The sequence below is a fragment of the Homalodisca vitripennis genome, chromosome 7, assembly GCF_021130785.1.
Source record: "Homalodisca vitripennis isolate AUS2020 chromosome 7, UT_GWSS_2.1, whole genome shotgun sequence".
Classification (NCBI taxonomy): domain Eukaryota; kingdom Metazoa; phylum Arthropoda; class Insecta; order Hemiptera; family Cicadellidae; genus Homalodisca; species Homalodisca vitripennis.
The window spans coordinates 112,613,868-112,639,626 of record NC_060213.1 but is presented as its reverse complement, the minus strand read 5'-3'; the positions used below and the strand labels follow the sequence as shown (position 1 = coordinate 112,639,626).

The 25,759-nt window shown below is 34.2% G+C and overlaps 2 protein-coding genes across 3 annotated transcripts in view; both read right to left on the bottom strand.

Annotated features, from left to right (window-relative positions):
• LOC124366212 (phosphatidylcholine translocator ABCB4-like) overlaps window positions 1–12,973 on the bottom strand; it is a 61,774-nt gene extending 48,801 nt beyond the window's left edge. For both annotated transcript variants that reach the window (XM_046822587.1, XM_046822589.1), the window contains exons 1-3: window positions 12,874–12,973; window positions 8,885–9,018; window positions 2,527–2,698 (exon numbers count right to left, since the gene is read on the bottom strand). In XM_046822587.1, the coding sequence (XP_046678543.1) occupies window positions 2,527–2,698; window positions 8,885–9,018; window positions 12,874–12,939 (372 nt within the window). In that variant the 5' untranslated portion in view covers window positions 12,940–12,973. The remainder of the gene's footprint in view (window positions 1–2,526; window positions 2,699–8,884; window positions 9,019–12,873) is intronic.
• Window positions 12,974–14,727: 1,754 nt separating this feature from the next.
• On the bottom strand, window positions 14,728–24,131 carry LOC124366846 (ABC multidrug transporter MDR2-like). Its single transcript, XM_046823446.1, has 3 exons — window positions 24,089–24,131; window positions 19,586–19,720; window positions 14,728–14,856 (listed from the first exon to the last, which is right to left on the bottom strand). The coding sequence occupies exons 1-3, from the start codon at window positions 24,119–24,121 to the stop codon at window positions 14,728–14,730; spliced, it is 297 nt and encodes a 98-aa protein (XP_046679402.1). The 5' UTR covers window positions 24,122–24,131.
• Window positions 24,132–25,759: the final 1,628 nt, after the last annotated feature.

Sequence of the window (25,759 nt, the reverse complement as noted above, 5' to 3'; positions counted from 1 at the left end):
ACATATTTGACATAAACCTTATCTTAGTTTGATTTATTTTAAATTTTACTCAGTTTAAATCATCATAACATTTTCAAATCAGACTTATCATGCATGGGTTGCATATTTTGTGATTAAACCATTTGCGACACACATTATGACGTCTTACAGTACATTTGATTTTACCTACATTGTTGTTTTATACTTAAATTTTCCAAAAGTGAAAATACCTAAAATAATCTATTTTACAGCAAATGTCTACATGGTTACAGAATATGAAATAGTTATATGTTGCAAAATATATAACATCTGAATTGTTAAGTGTTATATAATTTTGTAACTTATAACGATGGCAAATCTTGGTTTTCATCCAAATCATCCATCGCCAGTAACACAATTTGAACAGATATTATATGTTAAAATATAACACATCCTTTTATAAGTTATTTTCTATAAATTTATAAATCAATTTTAAATTGACACTTGTTAAAGTACTTTCTTCCCTAATATACTTTTAAACTCATTTATAAATAAGTCCATATTAGTGTGTTCGCATTTAAAAAAATTTTTTAAGTATTTAAACAAAACAATAACATCGCCTGATAAGAAAACAAATGCCACCAAAAGAAGGATCAAACAAAAATAATAAAATTGTCATTTATATTATCTATAAGAAATTAGTTTTATCTTTTAACTACCTATAAACTGTAAGTTGAAAATTGTTATAAACTGCAGCAACCTTCTTTACCTACCTACCTCTTGGTTAGAGAATATTCGACTATACCAATGAGGAGGTCAAAATATGATTCGTAAGAAAATTTATATTTTATAGCTAGTGTTATATTAAATAATATAATAACTGAAGAAAATTTAACTTCCAGTCACAATACAAACAAAGGACGGATAAAGAATGAGAAACAAGCTTCTAGAAGTATCTGTTCAAACTTTTGGGAAAATACCGGAGCTTCCTTCCAGTTTCCCAGAGTATCAAGTGTCATATTTGTGGAACAAGAACCGTCAGGCACCGTAATCAAATTGGGGGTGAGTTTGGGTGGGTGTGGGGGAGGGATCGATTTCCTGCCAAAGTAAAAACCTTTTACTTTGGGAGGCAATTTCTTTTTATTCTTCAAATATTACAGTCCAGTACGGTATTAGTGGACGGAATGAGAATTTAATGTGAGTATTTTCTTATTTACTTTATTAAGTTTATTCGGTAACAAATGAGTACTATGCATTACATAATATACAGGGTGTCCATAAATGACTGTACCAAACTTCACCATTTAAGTTGTCAGGACATATCTTATAAAGTATAGCCCTATCTTGCTTTTTAATGTCTGTTTGTGCGAAAACGTATCTTTCAACTAAATAAATATAAGAGTCAAATTTTTCAAAATTTTATATTTAATTAAGAGCGGAAACAAATTAATGGTGAAAAAATAAAAAAAATATCATGCCAGGTTTAATACGGTGGTTATACTAACTGTTCAAACACTAATAACTTAAAACGGAATGATTTATGTAAAATGTTTTTGAATAGTAAAATATGGAATAATTTTATTTAAATAATTTAATAAAAAGTTCATTTTGCTTCGACATATAATAACAGAGTAATGACAGTTTAACTGTGCGCTATATCTCACTTAAAATACACTAATCGAGTTAATGTTATTTAACTGTGTATTAATAATCGCTTCATTATTACATTTCAAATTAATCGCTGATTGTTGCCATTTTGAAAACTTGCAAAGAATATTTTTTGACGTACATTACATGTATTAATCTACATTTTACTTTAACTTTGTTTTAATTTTATATGCATTGTAACAAAAAACCACCTAATAATAAAAAAATTGAATGGCCTACATAGTTTTATTATTTTTTAATGTAAGTGAGTCGATTACTAACTAAACTCGATTAAGTTAAATTTTTATTACTATTTTATTACATCTTTTGTTGATTACTGGACTTAACAGCTGTAATACGTAGCTCACTGTTTTTTATTTTGTAAATCAACTCAGTTTTAAAGTAGGGAAATAATTGCTCTTAACGATCTTTAGGACTTTCAGATAAATTCACAACTGAAATAGCATTATTTCATATAAGGCAGTTCTGTTGCACCTCTTACACTAATATGTTTGATTAGTTTTTTCAGGGCTTATATTTGGATTAACACTGTACACAATACGGTACTTGTTAGGAAGTAAAAAGGAGTTAGTGGTTTCATGAAGCTAAGCATTGCAAGGAGAACCCAATTATTTAGTAAAGTTCAACATTTGAAGTATTCCAATTTATTTTCAAGAACGCAAGAACTTCCTTGGAGCTGTGTGTACTGTTGTGTTCCTTACGCAAACTTAAATATATGCGAAAAGTTTGGAGAAGGGAATCAGAAGTCGACTTTTCAAACAAATCCGTAGAAAAGGCCTTACTATTTTTCAACAAGAATGTGTATTTTAAAACCCATCCCGTAATATTGTTACAGCCCATACTGTAATCAACCAATAAAACCTATTTGAACATTACTTTAGAATTCAGACAAAAACTGACCTTCGCCATGAAAGCTGTGGAGCCGATTAGAATTGGGGAGAACGGAAGCAGACACAGGGTCAGCTGCCAATTGACGATCAGTCCTACCACCATTCCCACCACAAATGTGGTCAGGTACTGCGTCACCATGCCGAGCTTGCTGCCAATCCCCTCTCGTATTCTCTCCAGATCACTGTCAAAAGGCGAACACATATTTTATTGTAAATATTACTATTAGGTTATTTCAATAAGTAGATAAACAACGGGAGACTGTTTTTAAACTGCAAAGGCAAGCATATATAAAGGAATGTCTCGTTGAAATATAATTCCATAAGTCTTATCATGGAGAACGAAAGAATATCATGCGATTATAGATGAACAAATCTTTTCCTTGTCATATGTATGGTGCCATAATACATTTTTTGAATTGAATTGTAAGAGTTATGAACTCATTATAATTAGGAAAAGAGAAGGGGAAAATTATGGCGAGAAAAATTCTCTAATCTGATCATCCCTCTATTCTTACATGACACCACGTTCGGTTGTCACTCTATTTACGAATATTTCTGAAAGGTATGGTTTACTTGTTTAAGAGAATGCTATCTTAACATTTGCATTGGATACACGCACAGTAAGCGGTATACGGTCTTCAGTGGTGATTCACATAGTGTTGTCATAAGTGACACACAGTACGAAACACAGCAAGCGATGGAAGATCGTGATTTGTGATACAAGTGGTGTTTTTATCAGTGACACACAGTACAAGACACAACAAGCCGTGGAAGGTCGTGAGTGGTGGGTGATAAGCTTGGTGTTGTTATCAGTGACACACAGTACGAAACACAACATGAAGTGAAAGGTCTTGAGTTGTGACCCGCTTGGTGTTGTTTATAAGTGACACACAGTATAAGACGCAACAAGCAGTGGAAGGTCGTGAGTGGTGGGTGATAAGCTTGGTGTTGTTATCAGTGACACACAGTACGAAACACAACATGAAGTGAAAGGTCTTGAGTTGTGACCCGCTTGGTGTTGTTTATAAGTGACACACAGTATAAGACACAACAAGCAGTGGAAGGTCGTGAGTGGTGGGTGATAAACTTGGTGGTGTTATCAGTGACACACAGTACAAGACACAAAAAGCAGTGGAAGGTCGTGAGTGGTGGTTGATAAACTTGGTTTTATTATCTGTGACACACAGTACAAAACACGACCAGAGGTGACAGGTCGAGAGTGGTGGGTGACAAGCTTGGTTTTGTTATCAGTGACACACAATATAAAACACGACAAATAGTGAAAGATCGTAAGTAGTGTTAGGCTTGGTGTTGTTTATCAGTGACACACAGTATAAGACGCAACAAGCAGTGGAAGGTCGTGAGTGGTAGGTGATAAGCTTGGTGTTGTTATCAGTGACACACAGTACGAAACACAACATGAAGTGAAAGGTCTTGAGTTGTGACCCGCTTGGTGTTGTTTATAAGTGACACACAATATAAAACACGACAAATAGTGAAAGATCGTAAGTAGTGTTAGGCTTGGTGTTGTTTATCAGTGACTCACAGTACGAAACACAACAAGCGATGGAAGATCGTGAGTGGTGATACAAGTGGTGTTTTTATCAGTGACACACAGTACAAGACACAACAAGCCGTGGAAGGTCGTGAGTGGTGGTTGATAAACTTGGTGTTGTTATCAGTGACACACAGTTACGAAACACAACATGAAGTGAAAGGTCTTGAGTTGTGACCCGCTTGGTGTTGTTTATAAGTGACACACAGTACAAGACACAAAAAGCAGTGGAAGGTCGTGAGTGGTGGTTGATAAACTTGGTTTTATTATCTGTGACACACAGTACAAAACACGACCAGCGGTGAAAGGTCGAGAGTGGTGGGTGACAAGCTTGGTGTTGTTATCAGTGACACACAATATAAAAACACGACAAATAGTGAAAGATCGTAAGTAGTGTTAGGCTTGGTGTTGTTATCAGTGACTCACAGTACGAAACACAACAAGCGATGGAAGATCGTGAGTGGTGATACAAGTGGTGTTTTTATCAGTGACACACAGTACAAGACACAACAAAGCCGTGGAAGGTCGTGAGTGGTGGTTGATAAACGTTGGTGTTGTTTATCAGTGACACACAATATAAAACACGACAAATAGTGAAAGATCGTAAGTAGTGTTAGGCTTGGTGTTGTTTATCAGTGACTCACAGTACGAAACACAACAAGCGATGGAAGATCGTGAGTGGTGATACAAGTGGTGTTTTTATCAGTGACACACAGTACAAGACACAACAAGCCGTGGAAGGTCGTGAGTGGTGGTTGATAAACTTGGTGTTGTTATCAGTGACACACAGTACGAAACACAACATGAAGTGAAAGGTCTTGAGTTGTGACCCGCTTGGTGTTGTTTATAAGTGACACACAGTATAAGACACAACAAGCAGTGGAAGGTCGTGAGTGGTGGGTGATAAACTTGGTGGTGTTATCAGTGACACACAGTACAAGACACAAAAAGCAGTGGAAGGTCGTGAGTGGTGGTTGATAAACTTGGTTTTATTATCTGTGACACACAGTACAAAACACGACCAGCGGTGAAAGGTCGAGAGTGGTGGGTGACAAGCTTGGTGTTGTTATCAGTGACACACAATATAAAACACGACAAATAGTGAAAGATCGTAAGTAGTGTTAGGCTTGGTGTTGTTTATCAGTGACTCACAGTACGAAACACAACAAGCGATGGAAGATCGTGAGTGGTGATACAAGTGGTGTTTTTATCAGGGACAAACTGTACGAAACATAACAACCGGTGGAGGGTCGTGAGTGGTGATACAAGTGGTGTTGTTATCAGTGACTCTTAGTACTAAACACAACAAGCGTTGAAAGGTCGTGAGTGGTGTTGTTATCAGTGACTCTTAGTACTAAACACAACAAGCGTTGAAAGGTCGTGAGTGGTGATGTTATCAGTGACTCTTAGTACTAAACACAACAAGCGTTGAAAGGTCGTGAGTGGTGTTGTTATCAGTGACTCTTAGTACTAAACACAACAAGCGTTGAAAGGTCGTGAGTGGTGATACAAGTGGTGTTTTTATTAGTGACACACAGTACGAAACACGACAAATAGTGAAAGGTAGTGAGTGGTGATACAAGTGGCTTTTTTGTCATTGACACACAAAACACGAAACACAACAAGCGGGTGTGTGTGGTGATAATATTTGTTGTTGTTTATCAGTGACACACAGAACAAAAAAAAAGCCGAGGCATAACGTGGGTGATACGCTAGTGTTGTTTCAACGACAAAGTTATCACATAATGTGGGTGTTTCCAATAAAAAATATTACGATTTTCCAACGAATTGTCATTTACTGGATAATTATATCACATTTTTGAATTGGGACTTATAGTACACCAACAATATAATCTAACTATAATCGTACAGTAGTACTTCATCCATGGAAACAATCTTTTAGATTTATCACTAACCTAGTATTTGGTTAGATTTATCACTAACCTAGTAGTATACTAGGTTATAGTATTTGTAGATTATTGATAAGTCCGTGAACTTTTATGAGAACTTTTTTAATATAGTCGATTGCGAATAATTTTGTTAGCATATGTCATAATTTATAAGGTCAAATACGTTTTAATAGAATAGTTTAATTTTTTGAAATACACAGTAATAAACCTTATTATATTCTATTCATCACAATCTCCTTTCATAGGGCTGAATTCCCCATTACTATAATCACAGGTAAAATTATGATTTGATTAATCCTTCAGGGAAGTGTGTTGATTTTCTATTTGCACTGATGTTTCTTCAGACTCTATATTATAATATTTCCCATCTATGTGGTATTTAAAAATATTTTTCGTGAATTTAAACAGAATAAGCATACACATCTTGTCTCGAAATCGATAATGGAGTTTTATAAAAGAAAGAACCCGATTGCAACTCAAGCTAGTTTTGGTGGAGCTCGAAATAGGATGGTATTAAAAGGGTTAAGAATATGAAACGATATATTTTTTCAGATTATACATCTAATTTTCATACAATTAAATTCAACCGTGAGAGTTATAAATAATAGTTAAATCACATTCCGATATGAAAGAAGGAAAAAAGGATTTTCCGGACTTTTGCCATTGTTCAGTGATACACAAAAACCGTAACACTACGTTTAGAGATCTACAATCTCTTCTTCATGTAAATAACAAACCTAACAAATAATTATAATCTAGGTTAAAATAAATCAATTATAACAGAGCATTGTGACACCTATAAGTCACAACCACCATAATAACAACCACCATGTTATAAAATCTAGGACTTATTATTGACAAACACTTGAGATGGACTGAACAGGCTTCTTTGACATGTAATAGGGTCTTTGCCGGTGTTCACTGCCTTAAGCGGCTGGCTTCATATCTACCACAGCAAGTTAAAATAATGCTGATAAAGACTCTTGTACTGCCTCACTTCAACTACTGTGACATAGTCATTAATGACATGACTGTGGAGCTTTCAAATAGACTCCAGCGTGCTCAGAACTTTTGCATTAGGTTCATTTTCAATCTCAGACGTGATGATCACGTAACGCCCTACTTCAATCAATTATCTATCTTAAAATTAAAAGACCTTCGAGACTATCACTCACTCATTCTGTTGCACGCTCTTTTAAATACAAATTGTCCTAGTTATCTTTCAAACAACTTTCGATTTATGTCTGAAATAAATGAAAGAAGTACAAGGAGGGGTACATCCTTATTATCTATCCCAATTCATCGAAACAACTACCTTTAGCAAATCGTTTACAGTTTCTGCCTGTCGATTGTGGAATGCTTTACCCGTGAACATCAGAGCCATCGATAAGCGCGCTCGCTTTGGGGCGGAGGTCAGGGCCTTGATGCTGGGGGCTCAGGGGGTATAGCGGTTGGCGGCTTTGGTGTGCGGTACTTAGGGCAATTGCATGCAAGTTGAATGAATGCGAGTGTGTGTCTTGCGATATTATTGTAAATTTGTATATAGTTACACTAATTATTGATGATTGTTTTTATTTTAAGATTCATTTAATATATAGTGTAAATAAATAGACTAAGTTTTAGTTATAAATGTATTCATATATATGTTAGTTTAATTTTTATGAGGTTAAGTGGTAGAGAGGACTTTATAGTCCTAAACTTCGCCTCTAATAAAGTCATTTTTCATTTCATTTCATGTTGTATGTCAACTTCACTAACTATTAAACATATACTTAATAAAAACATTACACAACAATAATTATTAAAACTGAACTATAGAATGCAAGTAACAATAGGTCTGCACTTACCGGCCGACCACCTAAGAGTGGTGGGATCGTAGTACGAAAGTGTATTAAGCCAAGACAAAAATTCTCATTTCATATTTTTAACCATTTTGACACCTTCCTATTTTGACCTTCACCAAAACAACCGATAATTGATTCTTTCTCAAGGGAAATTTCTCCATCGATTTCAATAAAACCAGGTTCTGTGGTTTTACAATGCAAATTGACTTTGGCTCCTGGAATATAATGAAAAAATCCAAATTGTTCAACTTTTTACATGAAAAAACATAATCGGAGTGATGAATTAGTTTAATGCAATTAAAATCTTCAACACTTAACATTGGCTGTTAGTATACTGACATTAACCGTCCGTATGGGGTTATAGAGTAACCTTTTATCATCAACTATCATGTTGTATTCGATTTTATGATAGTGTATTAGGAACTTGTTTCTATCTTCTACTACAATTTAATCCAATTCAATGTAATAAACCTATTTAGTGCAAAAACTACATACAGGGTGAGTTTAAAATACTAACTATTTTTTTCCACGTTCCTTCAAATAGACCCTTACTGCTGCTCGTCATTTAGTTACTCGTAGTACGTAGGAAGATGCAGTAAGTTAATTTGGTGTTTAAACTAGACTCCGGCCTCTTAATAGTGGTATATACTACCTAAAAACGACTGCCTTATATCTTGAGAGTATTTTTAAATGACAAACATCAGAAGTATACCTAAAAAACTAATTTTTCAATTTAACATTTATTGTAATATTTAAGAAACTTTCTTGGTTAATTTTTATTTTACGCCTTGTGTAAACTGAGACATATTAAAAATTACTAATGGTCTACCAATAAGAACTAATACCTAAAAAATGTAACCTTTATAAAAATGAACTTCTTCGTACTAAACAATGATGGTCGGTGGTCCGAAGTCAATATCTGAAGGAATGTGGATAAAATATACGGGGTATTTAAAATTCAACCTGAATAATGATTTGATCATTGCTGCAGTGATCAGATCAGCATTATTATATATCATTGTAACTACGTCTGTGTAGCATGCCAGGTACAATACTGACTCGGAAAGTTTGGTGGTGAGACTTCCTTCCTCATTGAGCTCGTGCCAGGCGATGTTCTGTCGAAGAATCTGAGAGAAGAACTTCTCCCTGAGGCGATGTACTTGACGCTCACAGGCCAGCTCCCAGCACATCGTCTGGTAGCAAACAGATTTCATCCATAAAATAGTAAGTGACTGAGCGATAGTGAAACCTATCTCTTGAGCCGACGAAAAATGTGTGTCTGTGTATCTCCTTGCCTATCTTTCTGTCTCTCCACGCAAAATATCTAGATCCAACTTACCTATAGGCTTTAAAATGTGTATGAATCTTCATTTCTATATGAGGCACATCTATTTCGTTCATGGTGCATGTAAATCCATAAGATTTGGTTGAGAGCGTTAGCGAAAACTTTTACGTTGCTACGTATTATTGGTTAAATTTTTTGTGTAACAGACTTGAATCATATGACATTTTAACATGTTTTTTGTGATATTTTGTTGATGTTTTGTCTGATTCGAGTTCAGACAAAACAAATCGAAAATCGATACCGTAACGAATCTTATTCACAATGTTGTCCTGGACCTAGAGATGCGAGAGCAGATGCTAAGCATATTCTTCGACCTCTCTAAAGCTTTTGATTGTGTGAATTAAGGGACACTGTAGACAAGTGTTATTCGGGGTGTGCCGCACGATTGGATCTCATCTTATTTGAAAGACAGAGAGCAGTACATGCAGATTGCGAGTGGCTTGTCAGGAAAATTCAAAATGCTCTACGTTGTCTCACAGGGATCAATATTAGGACCAGTGCTTTTTTTAATGTACGTCAACAGATTGAACTCATCGATCCAGAATGGAACAAATTATTCAATACAACTGAATAATATAACTGAACAATAACTCTGCATCATATCAAAATCAAAAAGCGAACTTGAAGTTGGAGTCATTCATTGAATTTAATTCATCCATCGGAAATTTCTCCAGAATCAATTTGATATAAAACGTTTAAAATCAAACAACAACTTCGGCAACAACAAGAGCAAGAACTTCGACTCGCGGTGATGGTGGACGGTTTCCTTCTAGAAGAAGCAGAATTCATTAAGTTTCTTGGAATGTATCTTGATCAGGGACGATCACATTGAATGTGTTTACTCTAAGGTTACATCGGGAATTCATATTCTACGCAAATCTTTCAAAATTTACTTAATTTGACATAAGGCTTGATTGAGATTGTGGAGAAAACTGTTAAAAATTTATATTTGAAAGAGTTTTCAGACCTCAAAAGAAACCCGTCAGAAATCTTTCAATAATTAACCCCAGAGATTCATGCAAAGATGCCTTTAGGGAGCTTGCATTGCTGACCTTTCCCTGCCTCTTTTATTCTCGAGCTTGATCTGTCGACTTAAATGCGAGTTGGTATGGAGCAGGGATGTTCACCAATACGGGACTAGAGGCAGAGACAACTTTCGAACAGCACAGAACGACAGCTTTCGAACGCTGTCACAAGTTGGAATCGGACTAATCAATAGACTCTCCCTGAGGGTATCAAACAACTCAATGAAACGAACGAATTCAAAAACTCGATTATAGCACTTTCTTGTGTCAAAGGCGTTTTACTTGACTGATGAATACATGATGCACCGCTGGGATGAAAACTTTTGAAATTAACAACATTCACGTCACTCCCGATTTTGATACGTGCAAGTATTGTATTGCATTGTATGTTGCATTACCTTGAGAAAAAATGATGTAGTTTATAAGTTACGTTGCAGCATACCATGCAGTATTGTAATTGTTTTACGCTATAAAGAACATTATTGTTATTATTATTAATATTGTATACAACATTTCAACTCTAAAGGCACATTTGCTACTTATGTCACATGTTAGAGTAGCATATAGTAACACATGCAGAGTACTCAATTTGATAACAAATTTATTTATTCTGCAATTATCTCATTATCTCGTTACCATCATGGCCACCCATAAGTCTAATGTAAGCAAGTTCGCTAACGCCCAGTTCATGGAAAGGCATGACCTTTATCGAACTCAGTGTTAGATATACAGAAACAAACCTTTATGGAAAACCTTGTATATAGGTTAGTTCGTTCTTGAAATATCGTGCGGAGAGATGTTCATAAAGAAATGAAATATTCCAGCCCCTTCGCTAACATTCAGCCAATCATTTTCAACACCAACACTCTCATGAAGATCTACAAGATCACTTTCAGGATGGACTCATATATTAAATTAGCCGCTGATGTCCATTCCATATTCCAGATATTGAGCCATCTAAAAATCTTAAATGATGTACTCCGTCAAGGCATGACCTTTATCGAACTCAGTGTTAGATATACAGAAATAAACCTTTATGGAAAACCTTGTATATAGGTTAGTTCGTTCTTGAAATATCGTGCGAAGAGATGTTCATAAAGAAATGAAATATTCCAGCCCCTTCGCTAACATTCAGCCAATCATTTTCAACACCAACACCCTCATGAAGATCTACAAGATCACTTTCAGGATGGACTCAGATATTAAATTCGCCGCTGATGTCCATTCCATATTCCAGATATTGAGCCATCTAAAAATCTTAAATGATGTACTCCGTCAAGGCATGACCTTTATCGATCTCAGTGTTAGATATACAGAAATAAACCCTTATGGAAAACCTTGTATATAGGTTAGTTCGTTCTTGAAATATCGTGCGGAGAGATGTTCATAAATAAATGAAATATTCCAGCCCCTTCGCTAACATTCAGCCAATCATTTTCAACACCAACACCCTCATGAAGATCTACAAGATCATTTTCAGGATGGACTCAGATATTAAATTCACCGCTGATGTCCATTCCATATTCGAGATAATGAGCCATCTTAAATCTTAAATGATGTACTCCGTCAATCAAGATCGTGGTCCCAAGTTTTAATATTGTTTACTAACAATATACACAATACAAAAAACTGATCGCAACCATATAATTTATTGCCAGTTGTAATAGCGAATTTCTGGTAACGGTTTTCTCTCTCACGTTTGTTTAAGTATTTGTTACTATCACCAACTGTGGATGCTGTAATGGATATGAACCACTCCCCCTCTGTGACTACGACAGAGAGGGTGTAAGTGTATTGACTTCAGTGTTGTCACAGGGGTTTGATGTATTACCAGACTCAATCACCTGATAGACTACCTCTCCCATAGCCTTACTGATTGACACACTGGACACACTGAATATAAGCAAGTTCATTATAGATATTTTTCCAGCCCCTGGAGTGATGGTATTTTATTTGTTTCTAAGTAGAAAATTTACTATTTATTAGTATATTTCATGGATAACTTAGTGGTTTGCAACAAAAGCAGTCCTTTAGAGTTAAATGGGGTGTGAATAATAGCGAATCCGTTTTTTTATTATTATTAGACTGTAAAAATACAGTTTTTAATTCCATATTTTCCTCCCTTCATCCAGCGGGACACCTTTACTAGATGCCATATTATCCAAGATGATAGTGCCCACGAGACGGACAAAAATAATATTTGACAAGGTTATTAATAACACATTTGAAAGCCATATATTAAGAAGCGGTGTGTCCGGCTCAGTTTGAACGAACCGATGTCAAAAGACAAAACTAAACTTTGTTCTCTTGAACAGGTTGGGCAAACAATGGAAATAAAAAAATCACTGTTAGTCGGCATGTATATTCAACAATATTTGGATATTCATACAAAACCTATCAGCTCTGGTTCACGTCAATAGTATTAAAATTAAAATAAAACACAATTGGAGGCTCAATTTTATGTAATTATTTAAGTTGCTAGACTCTAGATTTAAGTATCTTAATACTATTATTAAATTATATCACTGGCCATACTACTAGCAATAGTAATCAGTAAATGTCTAAGAAGTTTTTGTGAATAATTACTATGTGAATATTTGTAAATTATTACTAGGCCTACTACTAAAGCCAAAATTAAATGTGCATTTTGATCATATAAAAGTGTAATAGTAACATACCTGTATAAATGCAGCGCCCAAGACTGCCAAACCGATGAAGAAGAAGTAAATGGAGTACCGGCTCATACAGTCGACAACAGTCTCTGTGGCCTCATCTAAGGGTTGGCTAAAGTGGACAGACAAAGAAAAGATCTTAACTGATAATAGTGAAAGGGAATTTCTTAGAGACATCACTTATTGTAATTAAATTACCCCTTTTGATATTTGCAATAGTCATATAATTCTTTTTAACCTTTTAAAAGTTTGTGTATTGCACTGAAATATTCTTTAACCATTAATTAAAAAAGGAATTTATTAATTATAGACACAGCTTATATTCCGTGTAATACAAATACAAAAAATTGAAATCATTGGTAGATACAGTTCCAACTCGGGGTTTTTATATAACTATCATTAAAAGATGTTTATAAAAATCGCCTCCAAAATTGTAGAAAGTATATAACCTAAAATGTACAACAAACATTAACTATACTGTGAGGAAAACTCATTTTTACAGTATTTACTAAAACCATTCAACAATCTATTGCTAAAAGTGAATGTTTTTAATTCTTATCATTGAATGAGATATGCATCTACATCATGCAAACCATTTGGGTTGAATTATCTGATGTAAAAATAATCGTCAGTGACGTTATTTTTTTAGTGAGGGTTAAAATGGAAGAGTAGGAAAGAAGTATGAAATACCGAATGATAAAATATATATTTTCACAGATTTTCCGAAAATATGGCGACTTTTAATCCGTTTATCTTGTTGGCTAACGCTGAATAAGTGCGTAAAACTAAAAATATATGAACTTTGAAATGATTTATCATTGGATACATAAATAATTTCACTAACCCTCCCTCCCGTTTCGACCCACACCAAAACCAGCGCGGCTGACAATAAATTTTCCCTCCTCGGGGGAAATTCCTCTATCGATTGCACAGTTCTCACGTCCCGAAGTATAGTAATATCAGCTGCAGTTCTTTTCCATGTACTTAATAATACAAAAGTATTTAAAAATGTAGTATTTGGGTCACAGAGAGTCTTTGAGTAAAGTTAAAAATAAAATATCAGTAGATTATAAATGGATAATTAAGAGTTGGAGGACAAAAGCTAACTAAATTTATTTTTTAGAAAATAAGCAACTACATCACCTAAGATAACCAATAACTTAAAAGTAAAAGTAAAGCTGCGTTGAGAAAATATTGTGCATCATGTTAAAACTTCAGGTATTGCATTATGCAGATGAACCTAGAACTTTATTTCAAGAGAGTTATTAATTTTTATTAGTTTTTATAATGACCAAGGTAATAATAATACACAAGTAAATTACATCGATGGTAATAAAATACAGATACAACCCTTACATTCAAGCTAGTTACTTTTAAATTAAATTATTTTTTACAATTTAAATGAAGAATTATTCCCCCCCACCATATTCAATATTGTTATGCCCAGTGTGAGCACAAAGTGTCGATAGCCACCTATAAATAATTTCATCAGAGTTCGGTTTATTTGGTGGCCAGTTACCGCTCACTGCTCTGATCTATTTTATACTCATTTCGACAGTAAATCCTAGGTACTCTTTTAAAGTAAAGTAAGTTGTGATGTTCCTATTAAGGGGTCCCGGGAATTTTGTTTCGATGGAGATGAGTGTGTATTACATGCTTTATTGCCAATGGATTATTCAGACTTAGGATGAGGAGTTTGAAAATATATTACAAGGTTACTTAAAAACTGAAGCGTAAACTGACTTTCTAAATGGACTTGTCACTATGACTTCCATCTTCTTTTATAAGTCTGAGCCTTGTAAAATAATCAAGCAGTACACCTGCCTTAAATTGACTTCAAATAAGAGATTTAGCTTAAAACTATGGACTCACTTTGCCTCGGTAGAAAGTGCTCAGCCCCAGCTGAGTCCAAATACTGTCTGCCTCGTTAGGAATTGTCTCCAGCAATGGCTCCGCTGCCTCAGTTGTTGTCCTCGGCTTTTCTGAATCCTGTAATAATCAGATAAAGGCCCAAACAATGAGTTGTGTTTGATAATACTATAGAACTAGTCAGCCTCAAGAATTATACCACTTATTTCGAAAATTCAGTAACAATAAGAACAATAATGTTTGCTGACGATATTGCTTTTTTTTCTATTCAAATAAAAATGTGCAAGTGCTGAAAATCAAATTTTAGAAGATTTATTATTATTAAAAAAATGGTGTACATTAAATAAAATGCAGGTAAATGTTGAAAAAACACAGTATGTAAATTTTAACTTTTAATGATTTTATTTTTGACCAAAACCTTAAGTATCATGCTTTAAATTGTGAAGAAATTGACTGTAATTTTAAGATAATTAAAAAAGAAGACCAATTTTAAATACTTAGGAGTAATTTTTGACAAGAAATTAACAAGGGAAAATCACATTACAACTTTAAAAACTTTAAAAAGTTTTATTTAAAAAAGATTTTGCGATCAAGATTTGTTAAGAACTTTATATTTCGCTCTGGTTAATTCAAGAATAGAATACGGTATTATTTGCTGGGGGGGGGGGGAACATATAAGTACTTAATAGAGAAGTTAAGAGTAGTTCAGAACCATTTTATGAGAATTATTTTGTACAAACAGAGGAGAGATAGTTCTTTTCCACTTTTTTGTCGACTTAAAAATATCGCCTTTGCAGAATTTTATTTATCTTTAATGTATTAAGGGCTTTTTATCTCAGAAGTGGCAATTTGGGAACTACTGATCTAACATATGAGACCAGAAGTATAGAAAATAGAATTTTCCGAATTCCTAAAGTGAATAAGTCTGCATTTAAACATTCTTTTTCCTATGTTGGTCCCCAAGTTTTTTAATAGATTGCCATACGAAATAAAGTTAGCAAACAATATAAAATTCTTTCAGTTTTAAGCTAAAGACATTTTTTACTATCTTTTGAAGAGTGTAATTGGTTTTATGATTAACTTCAAATTCAAAATTAGCACTAATTTACAATAACTTTAATTTAAATAAAATAAGGAGTATGTTTATGTTCTTAATAAAAATGATTTTCAATCAGTGTACTTTATATTTGCCCGGGGTTTTTTATTTTATTTTTTACTTGTTACTGTGGAAGCATAATTTTTCTTTGTTTTATATTGTAAGCCATTTTTTATCTAGTGAGTAAGGTATAGAAGTGTATTGATAAGCCGAATGCTAGTGTGTTAAGACACAGATGCCATAGAGAGCGACTCGGCTGTTGAAGCACGTTAAGAAACTGGACTCTGACACAAACAGTGTATTTTATTTTATGTTTATACTGGCCCCAATACTTGTAAAAGTGGCCAGTTAATTTCCATAATGTTCATTTTTTTCAATATTAACTTTGTTGTTTGTGGAAGGAATAAAATCATTTATTCATTCATTCAATATTACTCTTGCCTGTACTTTATAGAGGGAAAGGTCTAATTTATTCTGAAGGATGATTACTGGGGTGGGTGGATCTCCCAAGTACTGCCTCCTGGTTTCTTTGAGTGGAAGAGGCTGAAGCAGAGTTCCAGTCAGAGTCCCATCTCCTTCCAAGGCGACGAGAGTGAAATACAATGCCTCCCTCATGGTGAATGTAAGTAAGGCATTTCGATAGGAAGCAACCCCTCCATCTAACCTAATCTATCCTAAATATCCGGTTTCTCCGGAAGCAGAGGAATAAATAAGCTCAATGATTGATTTCCTCAGTTTCTTGTTCTATGTGAAAAACTTTTACCTGTAACATGCATGAAACAAAAGTACTTGTCACTAATCTGCGGGTAGATCACTCTTTATATCACTTCCTTGAACTCTTTGGGCTTTTGGTGAATTTTTAGGAGAACACACGTCATTTAACAAAATATACCATTCAAATAGTGCCTTGTGGCACTTCGTCTCGTAGGGAGACGAAAGAGAAAGCTCTCATATAAAATTTATTCATTACAGTATATTTATTTCACTATTAATTTCTCATAAAACAAACCAGTAGTTGAATCACAAATGCACTTGTATTCTCTCTTTCTAAAAAAAATCATTTCAAATTTTGGAACATCTGACTCTACTAACTGTCGGAAACAACCAGATGAAATGGCAAGTTCATAATTAAAATCAAACACACATTGTTTATTTCAGTTTTAATTAAGTTTTGTACAGCAATCCTCAACTATTAAATATAAGTACAATACATTTAGATTTTTTTCACGATATAAAGGAACGTAATAAGCTTTTAAAATGGTGTGATGAAATAAGTAGTAAAACATCTTCCACCACGCACATGATGCATACTTGTAATTACTAAAGTTTTCACCACATTAAACTACTTTAATCATACTCAATTTGCAGAATAACATATTAATAACTTAGGCGTACTATAACCGTTTTAAACCGTGTAATACTGTGTATTAAAAAAACAACAAATCAAAATTAACATACAATTAACAACAGGAAAATGAATATGTGATTTAATATTCAATCATATAACTAAAGCACCATTGATATTGTATCATAAAAATTGCTTAGTGTAATATGAATACCAGAAAAGATATGAAGAACGATGCAAGATACAGTAATTGGAAAATTCTGTTAGTCAGAACACTGCCAACACTATTGATCCCAAAGGGTGGCACATCACTAACAGCAAATGTCGAATTAGAGTATTGGGGTGGAAGAGTTGATCGATAAGTCTAGTCTGCTGTGAAGGATGGCCGTTGGAGTGAGTGGAGCTCTCTTAGTGTTAAAGGCTCTTGATATCCTGGACACGAGAGAATGCTGTTCACTAACAGCTTTGACTGTAGAGGCTGCAACAGGGCTAGCATCCCCTTCTTCCAAGGTGCCCGATAAGAATCCCGACACCCAACAGGAATCCTGACACCTGTCAGGATTCCTAATGGAATCTCGACAGCAGGCGGTCCCTACCTCTAGCCTTAACCATCCTGAATATTCTGTCACTCTGGAAGCAAGTGCAAAGGACCTTTAAGGACAGTACAATGATAGGTGTTTCAGCTTCTTGTCCTGAGATATAAAAATTGTACAAAACGTCAGCCTGTGGTTTGAGATCTTTATTATTTTTACTCTCAAGCATACGTAAAGTACAAGCGTACATTTTTATTTATAGAGTTAAATGAAGAAAATAATTGAGTGGAAAGTAATTCAGTGACAAGGTTTGATTTCAGCCCAATATTGCATTGTAGTACCCTCCATAGCTCACAGGAACTTGTATTATTTGAACACTGTTATGAAACTTTACTTATTGAACAAATGTGAATGTATCATTCAACATACCTCAAGAAACAAAATCCAACGATGGTATTTGGCTGAGCATTATTGAAGCCTATCGCTCAGGACACAGACCCAGTTTTTTCCTTTATTTGCCGAGGGGGGGGGGGGTTGTAAAATGTCTTTTCCGTATGTTCCGGAAATCAAATGAGCTACAAGTAATAATTACATTGTTTTATAATATATTAAGAAAATAACATTTTATTCCAAAAGACTACTTAATTAGTTAATTTGCTCAGGAGTATACACAAAACTGCAGGTGGAAAACTACTATAAACGGAAAACCTCTAACAATGATGGAAGTAATTAATATGCGGTTTTTCCGGAGAGACACATGAATTTAATTAGCCGCAACATCAAAGAGAGAGCTTTAATGATAAGCCGCCTACTGCCAATTACACAACAGTGTTCTCGCGGCTCCACCACACAGTTCTGTGTCGAGGGGTGAGAGAGTGGGTGGGGGATTTAGGGGGCTTCCACCTGTTGCCACCGTAAATTAAAGTGCCCCAGGGTGATATTTATATCCACCTACATTCTGGTTCCATGTATGACTGTTTTAAAATACAGCGTACCCATGAACCATGGTACAGCATGCAAGGTTTTTAACAAAACACTAACCACTCTATTGATTTATAAGTTGTGATTTCTATTCCGTGTTAGTACAAAGTCTGAACTGAAATTTTGTTTTAAATTTATTATTGTCGGTAAACAGTTTCTCGACTATTCGGTTTGAGCCATTTCATCTGGTACCCATTGATGGAAATTGCTAGGAATATTATGTTCAGCAGAATTATTAAATATTAGAAAAAAAAACATATGATTGTCGTAACCACAGATATGAAAAACTGTTTAGTAGGTTATTAACAGGCTACACGAAATTAAATTTTCGTATCGAAGCAAAATTGTTATATTAATTAACACTGTCTGATCATTATTATCAGTACTACTATTCGGTTATCGAACTAGGTCGGGTTGAAAAATAGGACATAAATTGTGTAGTTTATTATATCGATACAAATATGTTTAATTTACATTTATTATTGTCGGTCAACTCTTGATTCGGTTTGAGCCATTTTTTTTGGTACTCGTTGATGGAAATTAATAAGAATTTTATGTCGAGCGGAATCATCAAGTTAAAAACAATTATTAACGCATTGACAAATATGAGAAACTATTTAGTAGCCTATTAACAGGCTGCACGTTATTTAATTAACAATGCCCAATCATTAGTATATCATAGAGCTTGGTTATCAAGCTAGGTCGGGTTAATAATAAGGCATAAATTATGTAGTTTAATTTAAATTGATACAAAAATAAGGATATTGATAAAAGGATGTTTTGCTTCACAAATATAAAATATTATTTTATCGTAACTTTTCTAATTTTTTTTGTAAGAAACAATACTTACTCCCCAAAAAATTTACGTGGTTAAATTGAATTTGAAGTCATTACCTTTAAGGCGACTAAGAAGCTGTCTACCATTCTGCCGAATAGGACTGCCAGCACAGGAAAGCTCGCTCCATGTGTTACGGCCGCCAGGACACCGATGCTGAGCAAGAAAACGTCCCCCTTCGTCGCAAAACGGTACTGAAACATTGTAGCTCTAGTTTAGAAAAAGTTCATAAAGATCCCAAACCCTATTACACATTGGGGGTAAAAACTGTGAAAGGATAAGTTGTGTAGTACGGTATTTTTATTTTGAAAATATTCTGTTCAAGACATCTTTTATATAAACAGAAAGCAAAACTAATTCAATATTGATCATTTTAAAACTCTGTTTTATAATTGTACACAACATTCAGTTGCGATTACGTCACTCTCAATGTCAATTATGCAAATTGCTACTGGTGGGAGTTTATAATGAAACCCAGCCTATTTTGGTACGTTAATGACTACAAATTTCATAGGGCCCTTATACTCTTAATTTATGATATCTTTGACTTATTCTATACTGAATGTTATGAATAAATAGTGTGTTTTATCAACAAGCATTTCTTATTACGTTTACTGTTTTCAGTTAACTCAAGTTAATTCATGGTCCAAATAAATACTGAATAAAAGGTAAATATGTAATATAATAAAATTGAACAATAAAAACTATGGAACTCAAAATTATTATTAATCTCTGTTGAATTACTAAGTTATAAAATGTAGCTAACTTAATCTAATATTACATTAAGTATTACAGCAAAGTATCTTATCCAAACTATCCAATAGCAAAATCATTGCGAAATCGTTAAAAGTGCCGTATTTCAATTCTATTGTAAGTTTAAATTAAAATGAGCTAAATAAAAGTTTTTGGATCAAGTGAACGGTCATTGATTGATTTAGAGCCGAAGCACTAAAAATTAAGCAAACAATCATGGTGGGTTGAGATTTCTTAAAAAAAAATTCTCTCATTCAGGAACTGACGTTACTTGTGTGATAGGAGAGATTGTGGTATATGTAACACATTAATATTTTAAGGACAGCTTCCATTGTTAAAGGTTGAAAATAATATGAAAAGTAGGACTACGAAGTCACTAAAATTGGTTGACGTCACTCTGCTATATGGCGCTGCTTTACGCATGATAGCAATAGCCAAGAAAGAAATAAACCATCCACTGCACGAGGTTGAGAATACAAAATTTGAGCAGCACACTTCTGTACCTGTCCAAGCATATCGCGTGTCAAGTCCACATTGGACAGCTTGAGTGGCGTAATCGGATATGTTAGATTGCTATCAAGCAAAGCGCCGAGAGTTCGTATTATTTCAGTTACACTAGCCAAGAATACACTGTCAGCAATTCCAACACCTCTACCCATCAAGGCCTCTGTGAGAATGTTGGACAAACATGAAGGAGAGAACATTTGTCTACGTTGAGCCTTAAACCATTGTCAAGAGATTATTTTCTGATATTACTAAGGTCTGAGTTTATAGCAGCAATGGCCTCTGTGAGAATGTTGGACAAACATGAAGGAGAGAACATTTGTCTACGTTGAGCCTTAAACCATTGTCAAGAGATTATTTTCTGATATTACTAAGGTCTGAGTTTATAGCAGCAATGGCCTCTCGAACGTACCAGGTTCATAACACATCGTCCGCTTGTAGAAACGTAGACAAGTCGTAAGTGCACGAATGAAACAAAACAGGACCAAGACAAAGTCCATGAGACATACCTATACACAGAAATTAGAATTTCATCTGTTTTTTGCATCAAAGAAATAAAATGTTCGTGATTGTTTCTAAAGCGAGACTGAGTTTCAGGTGGAGTATTATGATGTTTAGTGTGTTCCATCACCTGGAAAGATATTATTAATTTATAAAAATTGAAGTTGGTTTTAAACAGTTTACCTCTAGGAAAGATGGCTGACTTAGGTAATGAATAATACTCTCGAATTGTGAGGAAACACCACGTCAGTAACTGATTTATTCACAACATGTAACACTATGACTTACTACTTTAACCATTTATATAGAAAATTTGCCACTACCCATAGTTATTACTTTATTTCATACAGTTTTTATTATACATAACCATTAATCATTGCAGATAATTTCAAGTTGGCCATCGTATCAGCTTCCTTGTTAACTCTGGAAAAATTAATGTTTAAGCCGTTAGCTTCAATTGTACTGACGCTTCATCAAAATATTTATTTATTTCACTTAAAGCCCAATGGTTGTATCCCAATATTGGGTCCCAAAACTTCTTGAGATCAGTCTAGAATTCTCTCGGATAACTTGCATCTAATCCGTTTATTAACACCTTAAATGCAGCTCTATCCTGAGTTCAAGAAATATAACATCATTTCCCAAGGTGCTTTCTCTCTCGTTACCTTTGAGAACCATTCGAGGCCTGTTCATAAAACATTTTTTAACACTCATTATGATACGAGTGTACAATGCGTACAATGCTCAATATAGTCGACCACATTCATTCTCATTGCACCATCCCAATTAATCTCAGCACTAGAAGGAACGATTTTCATAAACCTTGGAAACATCTCTGCAAACAGTGTAAGGTGTAATAACAAAAACTCTCAATTCTGACTCTTCTGGGTTATACTTCCCAGTTGAAACTACTCTGGATACAGCAAAACCAATGTGTCAAATACATCTGGGCAACCCTATGGATGTCAAGGAGCGGCACATCACTAAACACAATGTTGAGAAATTGGGGTACAAGGATAGGTAGATCTATAGCTCTAGTCTACTGTGGGGGATGACTGTTGGATTTTTTAGGACTCCCTAAGTGTTAAATGCAGTTGCTTGGTCCTTTTAGAACAGCAAAATGGGAGGTTTGTCAGTTTCTTATCATTAGAGAGAAAAAACATAACAAAATCATCCTGTAGTGTGTAGGTACATCGATGTCCAGTCTTCTTGTCCACTATCAAGTCGTCTAAACAAGGTAATTGTTACTCTTATTGGTTCACTTACTTGTATTATATTTGTTAACATCAAGAGTTTGTGTAGATATCGATTTTCATTTCAGGCCTTCGAAATTAGGTCAGTATAACCGTCCTTATATCCATAGCTTTGCCAGGCCTATGAGATGAGAAAATGGGAGAGTGAAATAAAATTGAATCTCAAGTGTGGCAGTCTAAAACCACATACAAGCCTATCCTCTTTAAGCCTTGACCACAACACTGAGAGTTTCGATTCCATGTTACTCACCATTACATAAAAATATTACTCTTAAGCTCTCATATTACCTTTGCGATTGCAAAGTAGCAAATACTATTGATATTGCATTGCAGTGCAATTAGAGGGGGTGCAGGATGAAGCCTATTTAGGAAACACCAAATGCATAAAAATCACGTATAAGAGACCTAATTTAATCAAAATAGCAGTTAGAAGTCCAATATTCATGTGCACGGCCTTTAGATACTTTTTACCCCACGTCACCAAGTAAAATACAAATAAAAGATGTGAAATTTAAATGACAGTATAATAAACGTTAACAATGAAAATATACAATGGTAAATCATAATTATTTTGGAGAGAACACGTTTTGTATTGTTTGTACATAGGGTAAATTGTGCAGCTGTAAGACCTAACAAAAAGGCGAATGTGAAGAAATATATTAAAAGCAACATGCATTGAGTGAACAATTAGAGTGAATGGTTGTAGAGCACTAGTAATATATAACTGGGGCATACAGTTACTTAGTTCCTCCGTGTTTTATGTTCCATATTATTTTAACTTACTTCTAGATGAAATTGAAAACTTGAGAAACTTCAGGGTTTTTAGAGAGGCAGTACAAAAATAGCTTACCACAACACAACATGAGCTGACTACTCAGCTTACATCTAAACTAACTAAACACACACACAAACCCATACACTATGTACTTACACGAGCGCATAAACATAGCAAAACACACAATTTATTAAACTGTAATGTAATTTTGTATCTTGTTTATTTTAAAGTTTAATTATAGAGTCACCGATAAGTTATGTTGACTTGGCGGGACCATGATTCTGTAGTATTACGTGTAAAAAAATAGTATTGTTGAATTAAAAGCAGCCCTTTTCATTACTGGATATTTAAAAAATGTAGAGATTTTAGTATTAATTAATCTAGAGGTTATACAGAGCAGTAATAATTTCTTAGTAACACAATAGCGTAATAAACGGTGTTAAAGCAAGTAAAAAGCTTTTACTTGAGCAAAGAAAGTTTTTTAATTTTCTTGGTATAAAGTATATTAATATTTTTTTTAACTTTAGTATTAAAAATGGTTAAAAAACACAAAAAATAAGGAATTTGTGCTTATTTAGAGCTGTAAAGTTTAACAGCCTGTTATACTAATTGTTTCTGACTGTTTATGTACACAACATGGAATTTAGTGCAAATGGGAATATAAATTATAATTTTCGAAATTTAAATACTGTAAGTTGTAAGATTTAAATATTATTTTATATGTAACAATATACACACAACATTCCATACTGATTTAAATAAACTACAGTGCTCACCAAATGACCGAGGACTTCGAAGCTTTCAGGCATTGGTTCATCCGAGCCCCTGAAACAAACATAAAACTCAAATAAATATATTAGTTTATTCATCAATTGTGTATAATTTAATGACACAATTAAAAAACAAATGAAATGATTACAATATATTACAGTTGATTATATTAGTTACACAAGAGATAACATCCAATGCTATAAATTGATGTATGGCAAAAGTGAGCGATCGAGCTGCCATCTGTGGAGTGAGAGCCTCAAGTACTAAAGTTATGTGGCGCAGCCCTAGTGTCGAATCTCAGAACTACTTGAAATTATCCCCGAACCTTCTGCCTCCTTTTACTAATACATCAAAGGTCTTACTAATAAAGAAACTATGTGCCTTTTATTTAATTACGTAAAACATTCATGTTTTACTGTCACTGTTAACGCCGTAAATAATGAAAACTAAGTGTTATTTTGTTTTTAAATATACTTGTTAAAGTAATTTTAAAATGTATCCTTTTTTGAAAAAGCTAAATAGATACAACTACACATTTTTAAATGGTTTACCAATCATACAAAATTACGAAAACCGCAACTTTACCTTGTGCTAATTTAGAAAAAATAATGTTCTCTGTTTTGAAACCAGCAGTTTTCATTTGTTTTATTTCTTATTTCATTTTATAAACCATTATTTTATTTAAAAAAGTCATTTTTCATAAAAAAACTTACTTCTCATCCTCTCAATTCCCAAAACAAATCCAGGATGAGTCAAAAGATTTTTAATTATGCCAATGTTGGTCAACTGGAACGACTCTGTGATGAACCTGTCACTTTGATATTCATTTGTGTTCCAAAGGGGTTACTAAAACCTAACTGAATGTGTAGGACTTTTCAATCAGTAAAAAGATCGCCCTCTTGAAACAAAAAAAATCTGAGGAATTCTGGGAGAAGTACCTGGTACAATTATCCTTATTAATCATAGTAAGTTCATATGTTTTCCAGTTCCTAAAGATATTTACTAGAAGTTAACTAATCTTTGCACACTTATAAACAATTTGTAGTATGAAAACATTAATTCTCTTGCAAACGTCTGTGTTACAGGGAACAATCAAGGACGTACACACGGCAGCAGTCACCAACGATTATTTTATTAATAAAAGTCATTTTTCATAAAAAAACTTATTTCTCATCCTCCCCGATCCCGATCCTGCTGAGGAAGAGGACTGAAGATCCAGTTCCTCGGGAGATCCTTCTCGCCAAGGATAAGAATGGCTTAACGCCTCTCCACAAGGTGCGTCGAATTTCCTATTCCTATCCTTAATGGAACCATCCTTTACTATACTAATGACTACTATACAGACGCTTAATACATTAGTTGTAAGCCTTATTACCTTTTCAATTAGCCTAAACAAACAATAAAATGTTTGTTATTATACGACGGCTAAGAGTCCTTCCGGTTCAGTAGGAGGAAAGTAGTAAGATTTTGTGATAACTTAAACATTATTTATTTATTGCTATGAGATTTACATGTACTTATTATCTCAAAACCCGTCCAAGATGCATAACAAGTGTTAGTTACGGAATGTTTAGTAAATGCTATATGCATTCCAGAACACTTTTTGTTTTTCTCTGGTTCTATAAAAATAATGGAGTTGTGAATTTTTGTATACACATTGAAAGGAAATGGCATAC